Raw genomic sequence first — 13,801 nt, forward strand, 5'->3', positions numbered from 1 at the left:
TTGGAATTCTATACCCATGGGGTTGTGGATGCTCCATCATTGAATACATTTAAGAACCCGATAAACAGATTTTTGATCTGTCAAGGAATTAAGGGATATGGGGAGCAGGCGGGAAAGTGGAGTTGAACCCAAGATCAGCCATGATTGTATTGAATGGTGGAACAGCCTCGATGGACTGTGTGGTCAACTCCTGTTTCTTGTGTTCTTATATTCTTAACAACACAAAACATGATGTATGAAAGCATGTTCTTCCTCCTGTGTGTTGTGTTGTATCATCTACTGTATCTCATTCTTTCCCACGATGTGAGAATTATTCAACTCCCTCAGTCTTCCCTTCATCTTGCCATTTACAGTCTTAATTAATCTTGTCCTCTTCTCAACGCTTTCTCAATTGCTTGGTTATGTCCTGCTCAATAGGCTTTGGGTTTTCAGTAAAACAAGACAATTCTAAAACTACAACCCTGCATTCGGTATTTATTTTAATAATTAATGGTGGCAATTGTGCTTTCCACTTGGCTGATCTAGTTCCTACTGCTTCTCTGGTTAAATTAGTAAGTACTTAGCAATGCGTGGATTTATTGAGGACAGGCAAGTGATATTTGACATATGTGGAGTTTTTTGAATAAGTGGCTGACTGGATAGTTAGAGCTTGCAATATATGTGTATAAATGGATTTTCAGAAGATATGTGAAGACGCTTGTTGGAAATAGAAATGCCTCCTAAATTCCCCTCCAAGTCACACATTCTTGACTTGTAAATATATCACCATTCTTCACTGTTACTGGGTCAAAATGCTGGAACTTCCTACCTAACAGCACTGCAGGAGTGCTTTCACCACAGTCTGCAGCGGTTCAAGGAGACTCACCACCGCCATCTCAAAGGCAATTAGGGATAGACAATAAATGCTGCTGTTGCCAGTGACATCCACATCCCGTCAATATTGGAAAACATATCAGGGGCATGGTATTAAAGGAACTATAGCTATTTATGGATGGATCAAAAAGTTGGTTGATGCGCAGGCAAATTGAGGTAAATAAATGGGTTACTTGTGCTGAACAAGGGATCAAAGTTGCATTCTTGGAGGCCAGTACTGGGTCCACTTTTGTTCTCTCTCCATCTGGACTGAGTTTAGGGAACATAAACTCAAAATTTGCCAATGACACAAAAATAGGTTAATGGAATAGGCAGATGGTCGCAGATGCAATTTAACGTGGAAGAGCATGAGGGAACACATTTTTGGAGTAAAACCAAGGGAACGTGTGTTGGCTTCGGAGGGAGTGCAGTGTGGATTTGCTGTGGTTTTGCCTGTACTCCACCTACTAGAAGAGATTGCACAAAAAGTACAAAAGTAAGGAAGTTATATTGAAGCAGTTTGGCCTCAACTGGAATATTACGTCCAATTCTGTGCACCACACTTTAGGAAGGATGTGAAGGCATTGGAGAGGGTGCAGAAATGATTCACGAGAATGGTTCCAGGGATGAGAGACTTCAGTTACGTAGAGAGGTTGGAGAAGCTGGGATTCTTCTCAGAGGAGAAGGTTGAGAGGAGATTTGATAGAGTTGTTGAAAATCATTAAGGGAGAGAAATGACTGGTAAGTAGTGGGTAAGGTTGGGTACGTATTTACTACTTTTATCGCTTATAGTTTAAGGCCTTTTTGTGGTTTATAGTTTGTATGTTTTGTAGTAATGAGGATCAGGAAAGAAGGGCCCTAGAGTAATTGATTTTAAATGTTTAATTTAAAGGGATAAGTCATGGCAGGAGAGCTCAAAGCCGTGGTGTGCTCCGCGTGCTCCATTTGGGAAGCCGAGAACATTTCCAGTTCCTGGGACCAGCATGTGTGCAGGAAGTGTGTCCAGCTGCAGCTCCTGGAAGCTCAGGCTTCAGAGCTGGAACAGTGGCTGGGGACACTGTGGAGCATCCCCGAGTCTGAGAGCACCGTGGGTAGCGCGTTTAAAGAGGTGATCACACCACAGCTGAAGGGACTTGAGGAAGGAAGGGAATCGGTGACCACCAGGCAGTCCAAGAGAAACAGGCAGGTAGTTCAGGAGTCCCCTGGGGTCCCGCTCACAAATCGGTATTCCATTTTGGAGGCTGATGAGGGCAATGGTTCCTCTAGGGAGTGCAGACTGAGCCAAGCTTCTGGCACCACAAGCAGCCTGTCTGTACAGGAGGGGAGGAAGAGCAATAGTAATAGGGGATTCTATAGTCAGGGAAACAGATAAGCGCAACTGTGGCCGTCAATGTGACTCCAGGATGGTGTGTTGCCTCCCTGGTGCCAGGGTCCGGGATGTCACTGAACGGCTGCAGGGCATCCTGAAGGGGGTGGGTGATAAGGCAGAGGTCATGGTACATGTTGGTACCAATGACATAGGTTGAAAGAGGGATGAGGTCTTGCATCAAGAATTCAGGGAGTTAGGCAGTAGATTGAAAAGCAAGACCTCTTGGGTTGTAATCTCTGGATTACTCCCAGTGCCACATGCTAGCAAGCACAGAAGTAGGAGAATAGCTTAAGAGTTGGTGCAGGAGGGAGGGTTTTAGATCCCTGGATCACTGGGACCGTTTCTGGGGAAGGTGGGACCTGCACAAGCGGGACAGTCTACGTCTGAACCAGAGCGGCACTAACATCCTTGCGGGTGGGTTTGCAAGTGCTGTTGGGAGGAGTTTAAACTAATTCGGCAGGGGGAGGGGACACAGAATGTTAGCAGAATAGGGACACATCGTAATACAGTAAAACAACCAAGCCAGAGGGAGAACAGCTGCATTAAGTTTCAAGGGAGTAAGGCAAGGCTGGATGGCCTGTACTTTAATGCCAGGAGTATTACAGGTAAAACGGACGAGTTAAGGGTGAGGATTGACACGTGGAATTGTGATATAGTAGCCATCACACAGTCGTGGTTGAGGGAGGAGGAGGATTGGCAGCTCAACATTCCGGGACATAAAATCTTCAGGCGAGACGGGAGGGGGTAAAAGAGGAGGAGGCATTGCATTGTTAGTTAAGGAGTCAGTTACTGTAGGAAGGCGAGATGATATCTTGGAGGGGGCATTGAATTAAGCTTTGTGGGTAGAGCTTAGGAATAAAAAAAGGGGCAGCCACATTGTTAGGTGTTTATTATAGAACCGCAGATAGTGGGAAATTGAGAAGCAAATATGTGCACAATTTGCGGAGGTGTATAAAAACAATAACAATAGGTTAATTATATTAGATGATTTCAACTTTCCCAACATTAATTAGGATAGACATAGTGTTAAGGGTTTGGATGGAGTGGATTTCTTGAAATGTGTACAGGAGAACTTTTTAGGTCAATATGTAGAGGGTCCAACAAGGGAAGTCGCAGTGCTGGACTTAATTTTGGGGAATGAAGCCGGACAAGTGGCTGAGGTGGTGGTGGGGGAGCATTTTAGTGATAGCGACCACAACATGGTACAATTTAAGCTTGTTATGGACAAAGAAGTAGACAAGTTGCAAAAAAAAATGTTTTGGATTGGGGGAGAGCGGATTTTAGTAAAATAAGGCAGGATCTGGCCAAGGTAGACTGGGAAAAGCTACTTGTGGGAAAGTCTACAGAGGAGCAGTGGGGGGCGTTCAAAAAGGAAATGGGGAGGGTACAGGCTCAGCATGTTCCCTCTAGGTTGATAGGACAGAGTACAAGCCCAGAGAACCATGGATTACCAGAGATATTCAGGATACGATGAGAAGGAAAAGAGAGGCTTTTAGCAGGTATAAGGGGAGCAAATCAGCAGAGGCATTAGTGGAGTACAGAAAGTGCAGGGTGGAGATTAAGAAAGCAATCAGGAGAGCAAAGAGGGGATTTGAGAAAGCTCTGGCTGGTAAAAGTAGGGAAAATCCCAAGATATTGTATAAGTATTTCAATGGGAAGTGGATAACCAGGGAACGAGTAGGGCCCATTAGGGACCAAGGGAGCAATCTATGGGTGGAGCCAGAGGACATCAGTAGAGTGTTGAAAGAATACTTCACAAGTCTTCACGCAAGAGAATGAGGATGAAGGTATGGAACTCGGGGAGAGAGACTGCGAGGTTCTTGAGCAAATTGATATAGGGAGTGACAAGGTATTGGAGGTGTTGGTAGGCTTAAAAGTGGACAAACCTCCAGGTCCGAATGATTTGTGTCCCAGACTGCTGAGGGAGGCAAGGGAGGAGATCGCTGGGGCTCTGACCCAAATTTTTAATTCCTCCCTGGCCACGGTGGAGGTGCCAGAGGACTGGAGAACAGCTAATGTGGTTCCGCTATTTAAGAAGGGTTGTAGACAAGCCAGGGAACTACAAACCAGTGAGTCTCACGTCAGTGGTAGGAAAACTATTGGAGAAAATTCTGAAGGAGAGAATCTATCTCCACTTGGAGAGGCAAGGTTTGATCAGGGATAGTCAGCATGGCTTTGTCAGAGGGAGGTCATGCCTGACATGTTTGAATTTTTTGAGGAGGTGACCAGGTGTGTAGATGAGGGTAGTGCAGTTGATGTAGTTTATATGGATTTCAGCAAAGCCTTTGACAAGGTCCCACATGGGAGACTTCTAAAGAAGGCAAATGCACATGGGATACAGGGTAATTTGATAATGTGGATTCAAAATTGGCTTAGTTGTAGGAGGCAGAGGGTGATGACGGAAGGCTGCTTTAGTGACTGGAAGCCAGTGTCCAGTGGCGTACCACAGGGATCTGTGCTGGGTCCCCTATTATTCGTCATTTATATAAACGACATAGATGACTATGGGGGGGCTAGGATTAGTAAGTTTGCGGATGACACAAAGATTGGACAGGTGGTTAACAGTGAGGTTAAGTGTCTTGGGCTACAGGGAGATATAGACGGGATGGCCAAATGGACAGATAAGTGGCAGATGGAATTTAACCCTGAAAAGTGTGAGGTGATACACTTTGGAAGGAGTAATTTGACAAAGAAGTATTCAATGAACGGCATGACACTCGAAAGTTCTGAGGAACAAAGGGACCTTGGCGTGTGTGTCCATAGATCTCTGAAGGCAGAGGGACATGTTAGTGGGTTTGTGAAAAAGGCATATGGGACACTTGCCTTTATCAATCGAGGCATAGATTACAAAAGTAGGGAGATCATGTTGGAGTTGTATAGAACCTTGGTGAGGCCACAGCTGGAGTACTGTGTACAGTTCTGGTCGCCACATTATAGGAAGGATGTGATTGCACTGGAGGGGGTGCAGAGGAGATTCACCAGGATGTTGCCTGGGATGAAACATTCACTAAGTTATGAAGAGAGATTGGATAGACTTGGGTTGTTTTCATTGGAGCAGAGAAGACTGAGGGGCGACCTGATCGAGGTGTACAAGATTATGAGGGGCATGGACAGGGTGGATAAGGAGCAGCTGTTCCCCTTAGTTGAAGGGTCAGTCACGAGGGGATACAATTTCAGGGTGAGGGGCAAGAGGTTTAGGGGCGATGTGAGGAAAAGCCTTTTTACCCAGAGGCTGGTGACAGTCTGGAATGAGCTGCCTGGGAGGGTGGTGGAGGCGGGTTGCCTCACATCCTTTAAAAAGTCCCTGGATGAGCACTTGGCATGTCATAACATTCAAGGCTATGGGCCAAGTGCTGGTAAATGGGATTAAGTAGGTAGGTAGGTCAGATGTTTCTCATATGTCGGTAAAGACTCGATGGGCCGAAGGGCCTCTTCTGCACTGTATGATTCTGTGATTCTGTCTGGACAGAGTAGATGTAGAGAAAGTGTTCCCATTGGTGGAAAGATCGAGAAGCAGAGGATAAAGATACAAGGTGAATGGCAAAAGAAGCAACGACAACATGGGGAAAAACTTTTTTTACACTGTGAATGGTTAGGATCTGGAATGTCCTGTGTGTGGTGGTGACAGACTCATTCCTAGCTTCCAAAAGGGAATTGGATAATTATCTGAAGAGAGAAAATTTACAGAGGGGCAGGGAAATGGCAGGGGAGTGGGACTAGCTGAATATCTCTTAGAGCGCCTGCAGGGACACGACGTGCCAAATGCCCTTCTGTGGTGTGTCATTCTACAAATGGGAGTGTGTATTAAATGGAAAAGCACTGAAAGATGTGGACGAACATGAGATCTGGAAGTTCAGATGCATAATCCCTTGAAAATCCTTTATCAGATAGATAAAGTCATAAGACAGTTCTGTAGAATTTTGTAAATGTGGAACATAGTACAAGAGTAAGGAAGTGTTGATGAATTTACACTGATTCAGCTCATCCAGCTTTTGAGTGAGATGTTAAACCAAGAGTCTGTCTGCCCTCTCAATTGGATGTAAATAAAAATCAAATTGCACCATTTCGATGAAGAGAAAAATAGAGTTCTCCCCCAGTGCCCTGGCCAATATTTATCCCGCAGATTACCTGGTCATTATCACATTGCTCCAACAACACTCAAAGTTTGACACCATCCAGGACAAAGCAATCCCCTTGACTGGCACCCAATCCGCCATCTTCGGTGTTCACTCCCTGCACCACCGACGCACAGTGGTAGCAGTGTATACCACCTACAAGATGCACTGCAGCAACTCACCAAGGATGCTTTGACAACACCTCCCAAACCTGCAACTTCTACCACCTAGAAGGACAAGGGCAGCAGATGCATGGGAACACCGCCACCTGGAAGTTCTCCTCCAAGTCACTCACCATCCTGACTTGGAAATATTTTGCCATTCCTCCACTGTTACTGGGTCACAATCCTGGAACACCCTCCCTAACTGCACTGTGGGTGTACCTACACCAGATGGACTGCAGCAGTTCAAGAAGGTGGCTTCCCCACCACTTTCTCAAGGGAAATTAGGGATGGGCAATAAATGTTGGCTTAGCCAGCGATGCCCACATCCCATAAAATAATTTTCAAAAAAACATAGGGTTATGGCAAGAGAGCAGAACAATGGAATTGGCTTTGGTTGCTGTGGCAAATCGCCATAATGATCAACTGGCCCCTTTCTGTGGAATTCATTTCTATGGTTCAAGAGAAGGCAACAACACTACAGTAAGTGAAAATGCCACAAATTCAGAGTGCTTTTAATAAGCTCTTAGAGCACACTAACCTGTTAAGTTTGCCTTCCGGATTTTCCAAACAATAAGTTAATCTGAATATTGCTACAAAGAAAGGCGTGTTACTGAAGCTTTTTGTCTGGCACTCATTGGGACAAATGCAAGAATGCCAAATTTCAAACCACAACAATTTATACCTCAGGAGAAAAGGGGGTACTGATTGGTTGGAATGTTGACTCTGATTGGCCAAGGCATTGCCATAGAAAAAGCAATGGGGAACTGTAGGCTCCCCGTGCTTCCGAGTAACTCAATAATATGATGCCAGGTACGTAGGATGTACCTCCCAATGATTGGCTAATCAAATCAAACAAGTTCCTCTGGTTGTTTGTAATAGGCAGAGTACAAAAGTGTGCTCACCCACGCTTGCAAAACCCAAAACAAAACATCTGTTAGATGTGATTCCACAATTTGGCAGCACTTGCTGAGCAATCTTGACTGCACTAAAGGTAACACAAACAATGAATTTGAGATATTGGGCCTAATCTTTCGCAGAGTGGCAATCATCATTGGATTGCCACTTCGCCCCTATTTACTTACCCTGCACTGGAGCTCCATGGTTCTCGCTCGACCTTCCAACCAGGGCCTACTGAGAAATGTGCAGCAAACTGGTTCCAGAGCCCTTCCCTTAGAATGTAGGAGCGTCAGGGGAAGCCAAGCTATGCCTCCTTTTTATGGCACTTGCTGCCTTATTCCAGTAAGTTTAAATGTCACAGACACTTTGACAAGCTAGAAAAGAAAGCAAGTGTTTAAAGTAAGTGGGGTAGTGTGAGTCAGGTGGTTGGGGTGGGGTTGCATAGCCGGGGGTCCAGTGGATGGCAGTCGGGGTGAGATGGGGGAATGGTCGGGAGTGTAGTGGGAGTGGGGGCACTATTCATGGGGTCGGTGGGGGGGGGGCGCCAGTACTTCAGTTACCCAGGAATTAGAACTGGTTTTAATCCTCCTAACTTTTCCTGGGTAACTATTCTGCTAAGTGAATCGGCACCATCCAATGTCTCCGACTTTAAATCGGAGGTTCAGAGGGTTCCAGATGAAGGGTTATTGCCCAATGGAAGTTAAAACTTCCCGGGCAATTCCCATGTAGTGAATGCATGGGGCATCCCAGGAGACCCCCAGCGCATCTTCCAGGGCACCTCCAAGTTACAACCATCCGGAGACTGGAAGTTCTGGGCCAATCAGTCCGGCTTATAACGTGGCTCATTTATACTTGCTAGGAGTGACATGCGTTCACACGCAAGGACCCGTTCTCTGCAAACGAAAGGATTATGTTCAAACCTTGCATCTTTTTCAAATACCTGGAAGCATGGGGAGCCCATCGTTTCCTGCTGCTTTCTCCATGACAACTCCTTGGCCAATCAGAGTGCACTTGTCAACCAACTGGCACCCTTTTCTCCTGTAGTATAAATTGTTGTGATTATTTGAAATTTGGCATTCTTGTTTTTGTTCTGATGAATGCAGGTCGAAGAGCTCAGGCAACATGTCTCTCTTTTCAGCAATGTTTAAGTTCTGCACTTCCAAGTGAATGAACTAATGCAAACATCATGTCCCTTTCAGACATCGCTGTCGAACTGCTTCAGAAATCAGCACCGAGTCCCATCCGAAAACTCCGGAAGAAATATGCAGCTCACGTGGCTAGGTAAGTTTACGTACTAAGTTGCTAGGGCTAGTTGCCTAATCAACTATTTGGTGCAAGATGTTAGTGAATTATTTTTAGATGGACTTGTGAGCTGCGTGAGCCCACAAGCATCATACTTGTTCACTAACCGTTTTTGAATGTCCTGAGTAGTGCAGTTTTTGTTCTACCATCCTGTCACGTACTTCTTGAGCCACATCTTTTAGCACATAAGAACTGTAACAAAGAGAAGCCACAAAGGATCAAAGTTGGAGGGATAACAGGATGGGAGTTGGGCAGGGGGCAGTGTATATATAGCTGGCAAGCTAGTTAATGCATGATTTATCTTTAAATTTTGCTTGCTTCTGGGATGTGTATGTTTTAGTAACCCCACCAGATTTATTGGCTATTCTTCGCCCCCAAGATGGTGATAGTGGACCTTTATCTTTGAACTTTCTAGTTTTGCTGAGTTTTCCAGTCTAGAGAATTACTGTGTTGTGAAAAATCTTGAGTAAAAAATAGTCATTAGTTGCAATGACTTCACTGAAATTTTATCAATGATTTTGAAAAATCAAACTAATTTAAAGTGGTCCCGCAATCCATTTCTCTCTCTTTTCCGTCACTAATCCATCACCTAATGGTCATCAGCTCACAGGCAAAATCTACAAGGGTTAATGATGTCGGCCTTTTCCACAGGGAGGCCTGTATCTCGCCTTGTGCAATGATGCTTGCTCTTGTCTACATTGAGCGGCTACGACATCGAAATCCGGAGTACCTGCAACAGATCTCCTCTTCTGACCTTTTTCTAATATCCATGGTGAGTGAAAACCACAGTTCTGTCTTTGCTCTTTCGGGCTGCAATAAAGACAGACTTACATTTATATGGTGTCTTTCACAGTGTTTGGACCCTCTCAAGCATTTTACAGCCAATGAAGAACTTTTGAAGTATAGTCAATTTTGTAATATAGGAAGCAGAGCAGCCAATTTGCACACAGCAAGCTCCCACAAACAGTAATATAACACTGACCAGATAATCTGTATTATTGATATCGATTGAGCGATAAAAATTGACCAGGGCCATTTTCCTGCTGTTCTTTGAAATAGTGCCATGGGATCTCTTACATCCACCTGAGAGGACAGATGTGGCCTCAGTTCTTATTCGAAAGATGGCACCTCCAATAGCACTGCACTCCCTTAGCACTGGAATGAAGTGACAGTCTAGATTTTTATGCAGAAGTTCTCATTAGTGCATCTGAGGAGCAGCGTCTCCTTGTTCAGGGATTTTAACCTGTTTAAAGTCCCTGAATTCTTACTGTTTTCTGGGGCTTGGTTAGTTTGCTGCAATGAGCTTGGCTGACTCTGCTGTGCCTTCTCCTGTCCGCCGTCACAGCCCTGGCTCCAACTATAGATCCTCCAAGAATAAATGAATGTGGAATCTTCTCTACTCCTCCACGTCCTTTAGTTACTGACCCTCCTGCCTGTGAAAACAGGAAATAGTTTCTCCCTATCTACTGTATTAAAACCCTTTATAATGTTGAACAGTTACTGCGCTTCAGAGTAATTAATTTTATGTGAAGAATGCTGTCATGTTTCCAAGACATTAGATAAGGCACTGTATAATTGCAAAGTATGCTTTCGCTATTTTAGCAAATGCTTGTAGGCTGGTCAGGGTCTATTAAAAATCTTTCTAACTTAATACTTCAAAAAAGTTCAGAAAACTATTTTTAGCTAGCACTCCTAGTGTGGTGACTCTGCCTGTTAGTGTTTATTTTCGAGCATTTTTGCTGTGTTACAGATGGTTGCCAGTAAATATTTGTACGATGAGGGAGAAGAAGAGGAGGTGTTTAATGATGAGTGGGGAGCCGCGGGCAAGCTGGACGTTCAAGTGGTCAACACTCTGGAGATGAACTTTCTGCGAGCAATCGTAAGTTATCTGAGCTGTCCATTCGATGGATTATTATATTAAAAGTCTCACACATACGGTAAACCTCGCACTTGAAGCACTTTGCCTGACACGCTTGCTAGATGAAATAAAACAGCATAGCCAACTGATTGTCATTAGTCCCACAAGAGGTCTGGTGTAACACAGTTATATAAAGGTTAATGGTGTCTAGTACTAGTCAGGACTAGGGCAAGAGCACTATTGTCCTGTGTATCCCACTTGTGCTTGCTACTCACGTCTCTACACCAGCATCAAATCCTTGTGAAACACCCTTTTTAGCATTTTCTCTGAAAGCCATTTTCGGAATGAGGACCAGCAGACGATCTATATGATTTCTTCTCGTAATCACATGGACTCATAAAATGATACAACACAAACAGGAGCTATTCAACCTACTGTGCTTGTTCCTGGCTCTTACTACCCTGCTCGTTCCCCACAGCCCTGTTGTTTTTTTTCCCTTCAAATATTTATTAACTCTCCTTTTGGAAGTTACTATTGAATCTGCTTCCTCCACCTTTTCAGGAAGAGCATTCCAGGTCAAACAACTCTTTTTAGAAAAAAACTCATATAGCCCCAACGTTGTGAAAGACACTATATGAATATACCTTCTGGTACTTTTGCCAATCAATTCTCATCTCTGTCCTCTGGTTACCAATTCTTCTATCACTGGAAATAGTTTCTCCTTATTTACTTTGTCGCAGCCATTCATGATTCTGAACGGCCGTAATCAAATCTCTTAACCTTCGCTGCTCTAAGGAGAACAGTTTCTCAAATAAAAGCGAAGGGTGCTGCAAATGCTCAGCAAGTCTGACGGCATCTGTGGAGAGAGAAATAGTATTAACATTTCCAGTCTATAACCTTTCATCAGAACAGTAAGTGAATTCTTACTCAAACGGTCTGTTCTCATGCTGCTGCTGACTGACTGATTCTGGGAGATGAGCTAAACTAAGTGCTACAGAGATGTGACACTTGCAGCACCTCTTCAAAACATTGACTTAAAAGTGACATTCAGGCTGAAAGCCTCTCTGTAGTTTCAGGGAGCTGAACGGCTCTGTGTTCTGGACCAGTAGGGCGATTTGGCAGGTTGCACAGTGCTCGCCCTGTATGAAATTTCAGGAGCTATTGTTTACTATGAAAGTATAAAAAAATATTCCTTATAGTGTGAGATGTGTCAGCAGAGTTGCTGAGCAGAGAGTAAGATCCAAAATGAGGGTCTGCAGGAGAGTTAGAAAGCTGTTTTATCAGAAGACATCAAAGAAAAATCTTGGGCCTGTTTTTAACATGGAAGTGGAAGAGCATTTTGAACAAGGTACATATTTCCCTAGATCACCTTTCTGCCTGAGTTGACTTTTTTCAATCAATGACCTATATTAGGTTTATTGTATTTGTTGTGCTGTGGATCAGGAGCTTCTAGTTGTCCAGCAGTAGAAGGGCTGAAAGGGAAATTTAGTGGTTAGATGTCTATAACATGACAGCTTATACCTAAATGTTGCCCTCTTTTTGCTTTGCAGGATTGGAACTTGTACGTAAACACCCAGGAATTCTTTGAGCTTTTGAGTCGCTTGGAGGGAAGGTAGGTGCTGGCTGTTGGTGAGAAACACTTGTTCTAGTTACAGATCATTGTGTTACAGAGCTGTAATTTATAATATTAAAATAAGAAGCAGTAAGCCAGACATCAAACTAAAAATGCTGTCCTGTTGCGACAAGACTTCTGGTATGTAGAAATGCTCTGACCTTGGATGTTGTGCAATGGTGGTGTCCAAAAGATATTGCTGACTAGCCATGCGTCTAGCTTCAGCAACAACAGGTTTAGCCACTTGCATTAATTTTAATAGAAAATTCTTTCAGCACACTCACAAAACACAAGGAAATGTATTTCACATTTATTTTTACTAAACAGACATCTACCACCAGTCAGTAACCAAAGAAATAAAGTAATAAAACAATCTTACCATCTGTCTTGCCATTTTACCAAGGAATGCACAAAATATTTAAAGTTCACCTGCATGGGCTATGCAAATGGGTAATGAGATCACATGCCTAACAGCGATGTCCATTACTCAATTTTGCTTACTGATCTGAAATACAGTTAGCTACATCTGGATTTCAGTTAGTCACGTGTCCAATACGCTAGCCACAACACTGTTGTGTATTATAGAATGGGCTCCAGAGAGCATTTGAAAGTGTATAAGCTCCAGCAGCAAACGGAAAATTATTTCTCTGGGCACCCGGAGCCCACTGAGGATAACAAATTATGGCCGTCTCTGACCGCCAATCTGACCACCACCTTGTCCGATGTTGTCAGCCTTTTGGTCAGCCCTCCCATTCAGACGTAAAAGGTCCCATGGCACTGTTTTGATGAAAAGCGGACAAGTTTTCTAAGCTGTACTGGACAATAGTTATACCACAACCAACGTTGCTAACAAAAATAATCTGGTCGTTAACAAGTTGCTGTCTCTGGGATCTTGCTGTTCTTGCATTGGTTGTTTTATTTCCTAACTTAACAGTGACTACGCTCCAAAAGTGCATCATTGACTGTAAATATCTGGATATCTTGAGTTATCGGGAGGTCATGAAGGGATATAAGAAATAGGAGCTGGAGTAAGCCATCCATTCCCTCCAGCCTGCTCTGTGATTCAATAAGATCATGGCTGATCTTCTACCTCAACTCCACTTTCCTGCTCTATCCCCGTAGTCCTTGATTCCCTCAGTGTCTAAAGAATTATTGAGTTCAGTCTTTAATGAATGTAACAACTGAGCATCCATAGCCCTCGAGGGTGATTAATTCCAAAGATTCACAACCCTGTGAGTGAAGAAATTTCTCAACCCAGTCCAAAATGATCGACCTCTTATCCTAAGACTGTGACCCCTAATTCTAGACTCTCCAGTCAGGGGAAACAGCCTCTCAGCATCTAAAGGTGAAAAATTAATGCACAACTTTCTTTCAGACACCTTCCTTTCAGCACTGCACACAGTCTCGAGACAAGATAGTGTTTACCCACTGTAAAACCAGTTTCAGTGTTGTTGTCAGGAGCAGTATGATAAAGCAAGCGTGCACAAAGCACCAATCGAGAAATAACACTGAGTCGCCAGGCCACGAATGGCACAGGTACAACATTTGCGTTAGTTGTTGCTCCTCGTGGCTCTAGCAAAAGCCTTCAGATGTTTCCCAGTGACTGCACAACGTCTTGTTTACCTTGCTCTG

General features: G+C 44.0%; 1 protein-coding gene across 2 annotated transcripts in view; it reads left to right on the top strand.

Annotated features, from left to right (window-relative positions):
• The window catches only part of cnppd1 (cyclin Pas1/PHO80 domain containing 1), a 35,956-nt gene that overhangs the window by 15,233 nt on the left and 6,922 nt on the right, over positions 1-13,801 (top strand). For both annotated transcript variants that reach the window (XM_078552649.1, XM_078552650.1), the window contains exons 3-6: positions 8,597-8,678; positions 9,351-9,471; positions 10,450-10,578; positions 12,108-12,169. In XM_078552649.1, the coding sequence (XP_078408775.1) occupies positions 8,597-8,678; positions 9,351-9,471; positions 10,450-10,578; positions 12,108-12,169 (394 nt within the window). The remainder of the gene's footprint in view (positions 1-8,596; positions 8,679-9,350; positions 9,472-10,449; positions 10,579-12,107; positions 12,170-13,801) is intronic.

The sequence above is a fragment of the Cetorhinus maximus genome, chromosome 11, assembly GCF_964194155.1.
Source record: "Cetorhinus maximus chromosome 11, sCetMax3.hap1.1, whole genome shotgun sequence".
NCBI classification, from domain to species: Eukaryota; Metazoa; Chordata; class Chondrichthyes; order Lamniformes; family Cetorhinidae; genus Cetorhinus; species Cetorhinus maximus.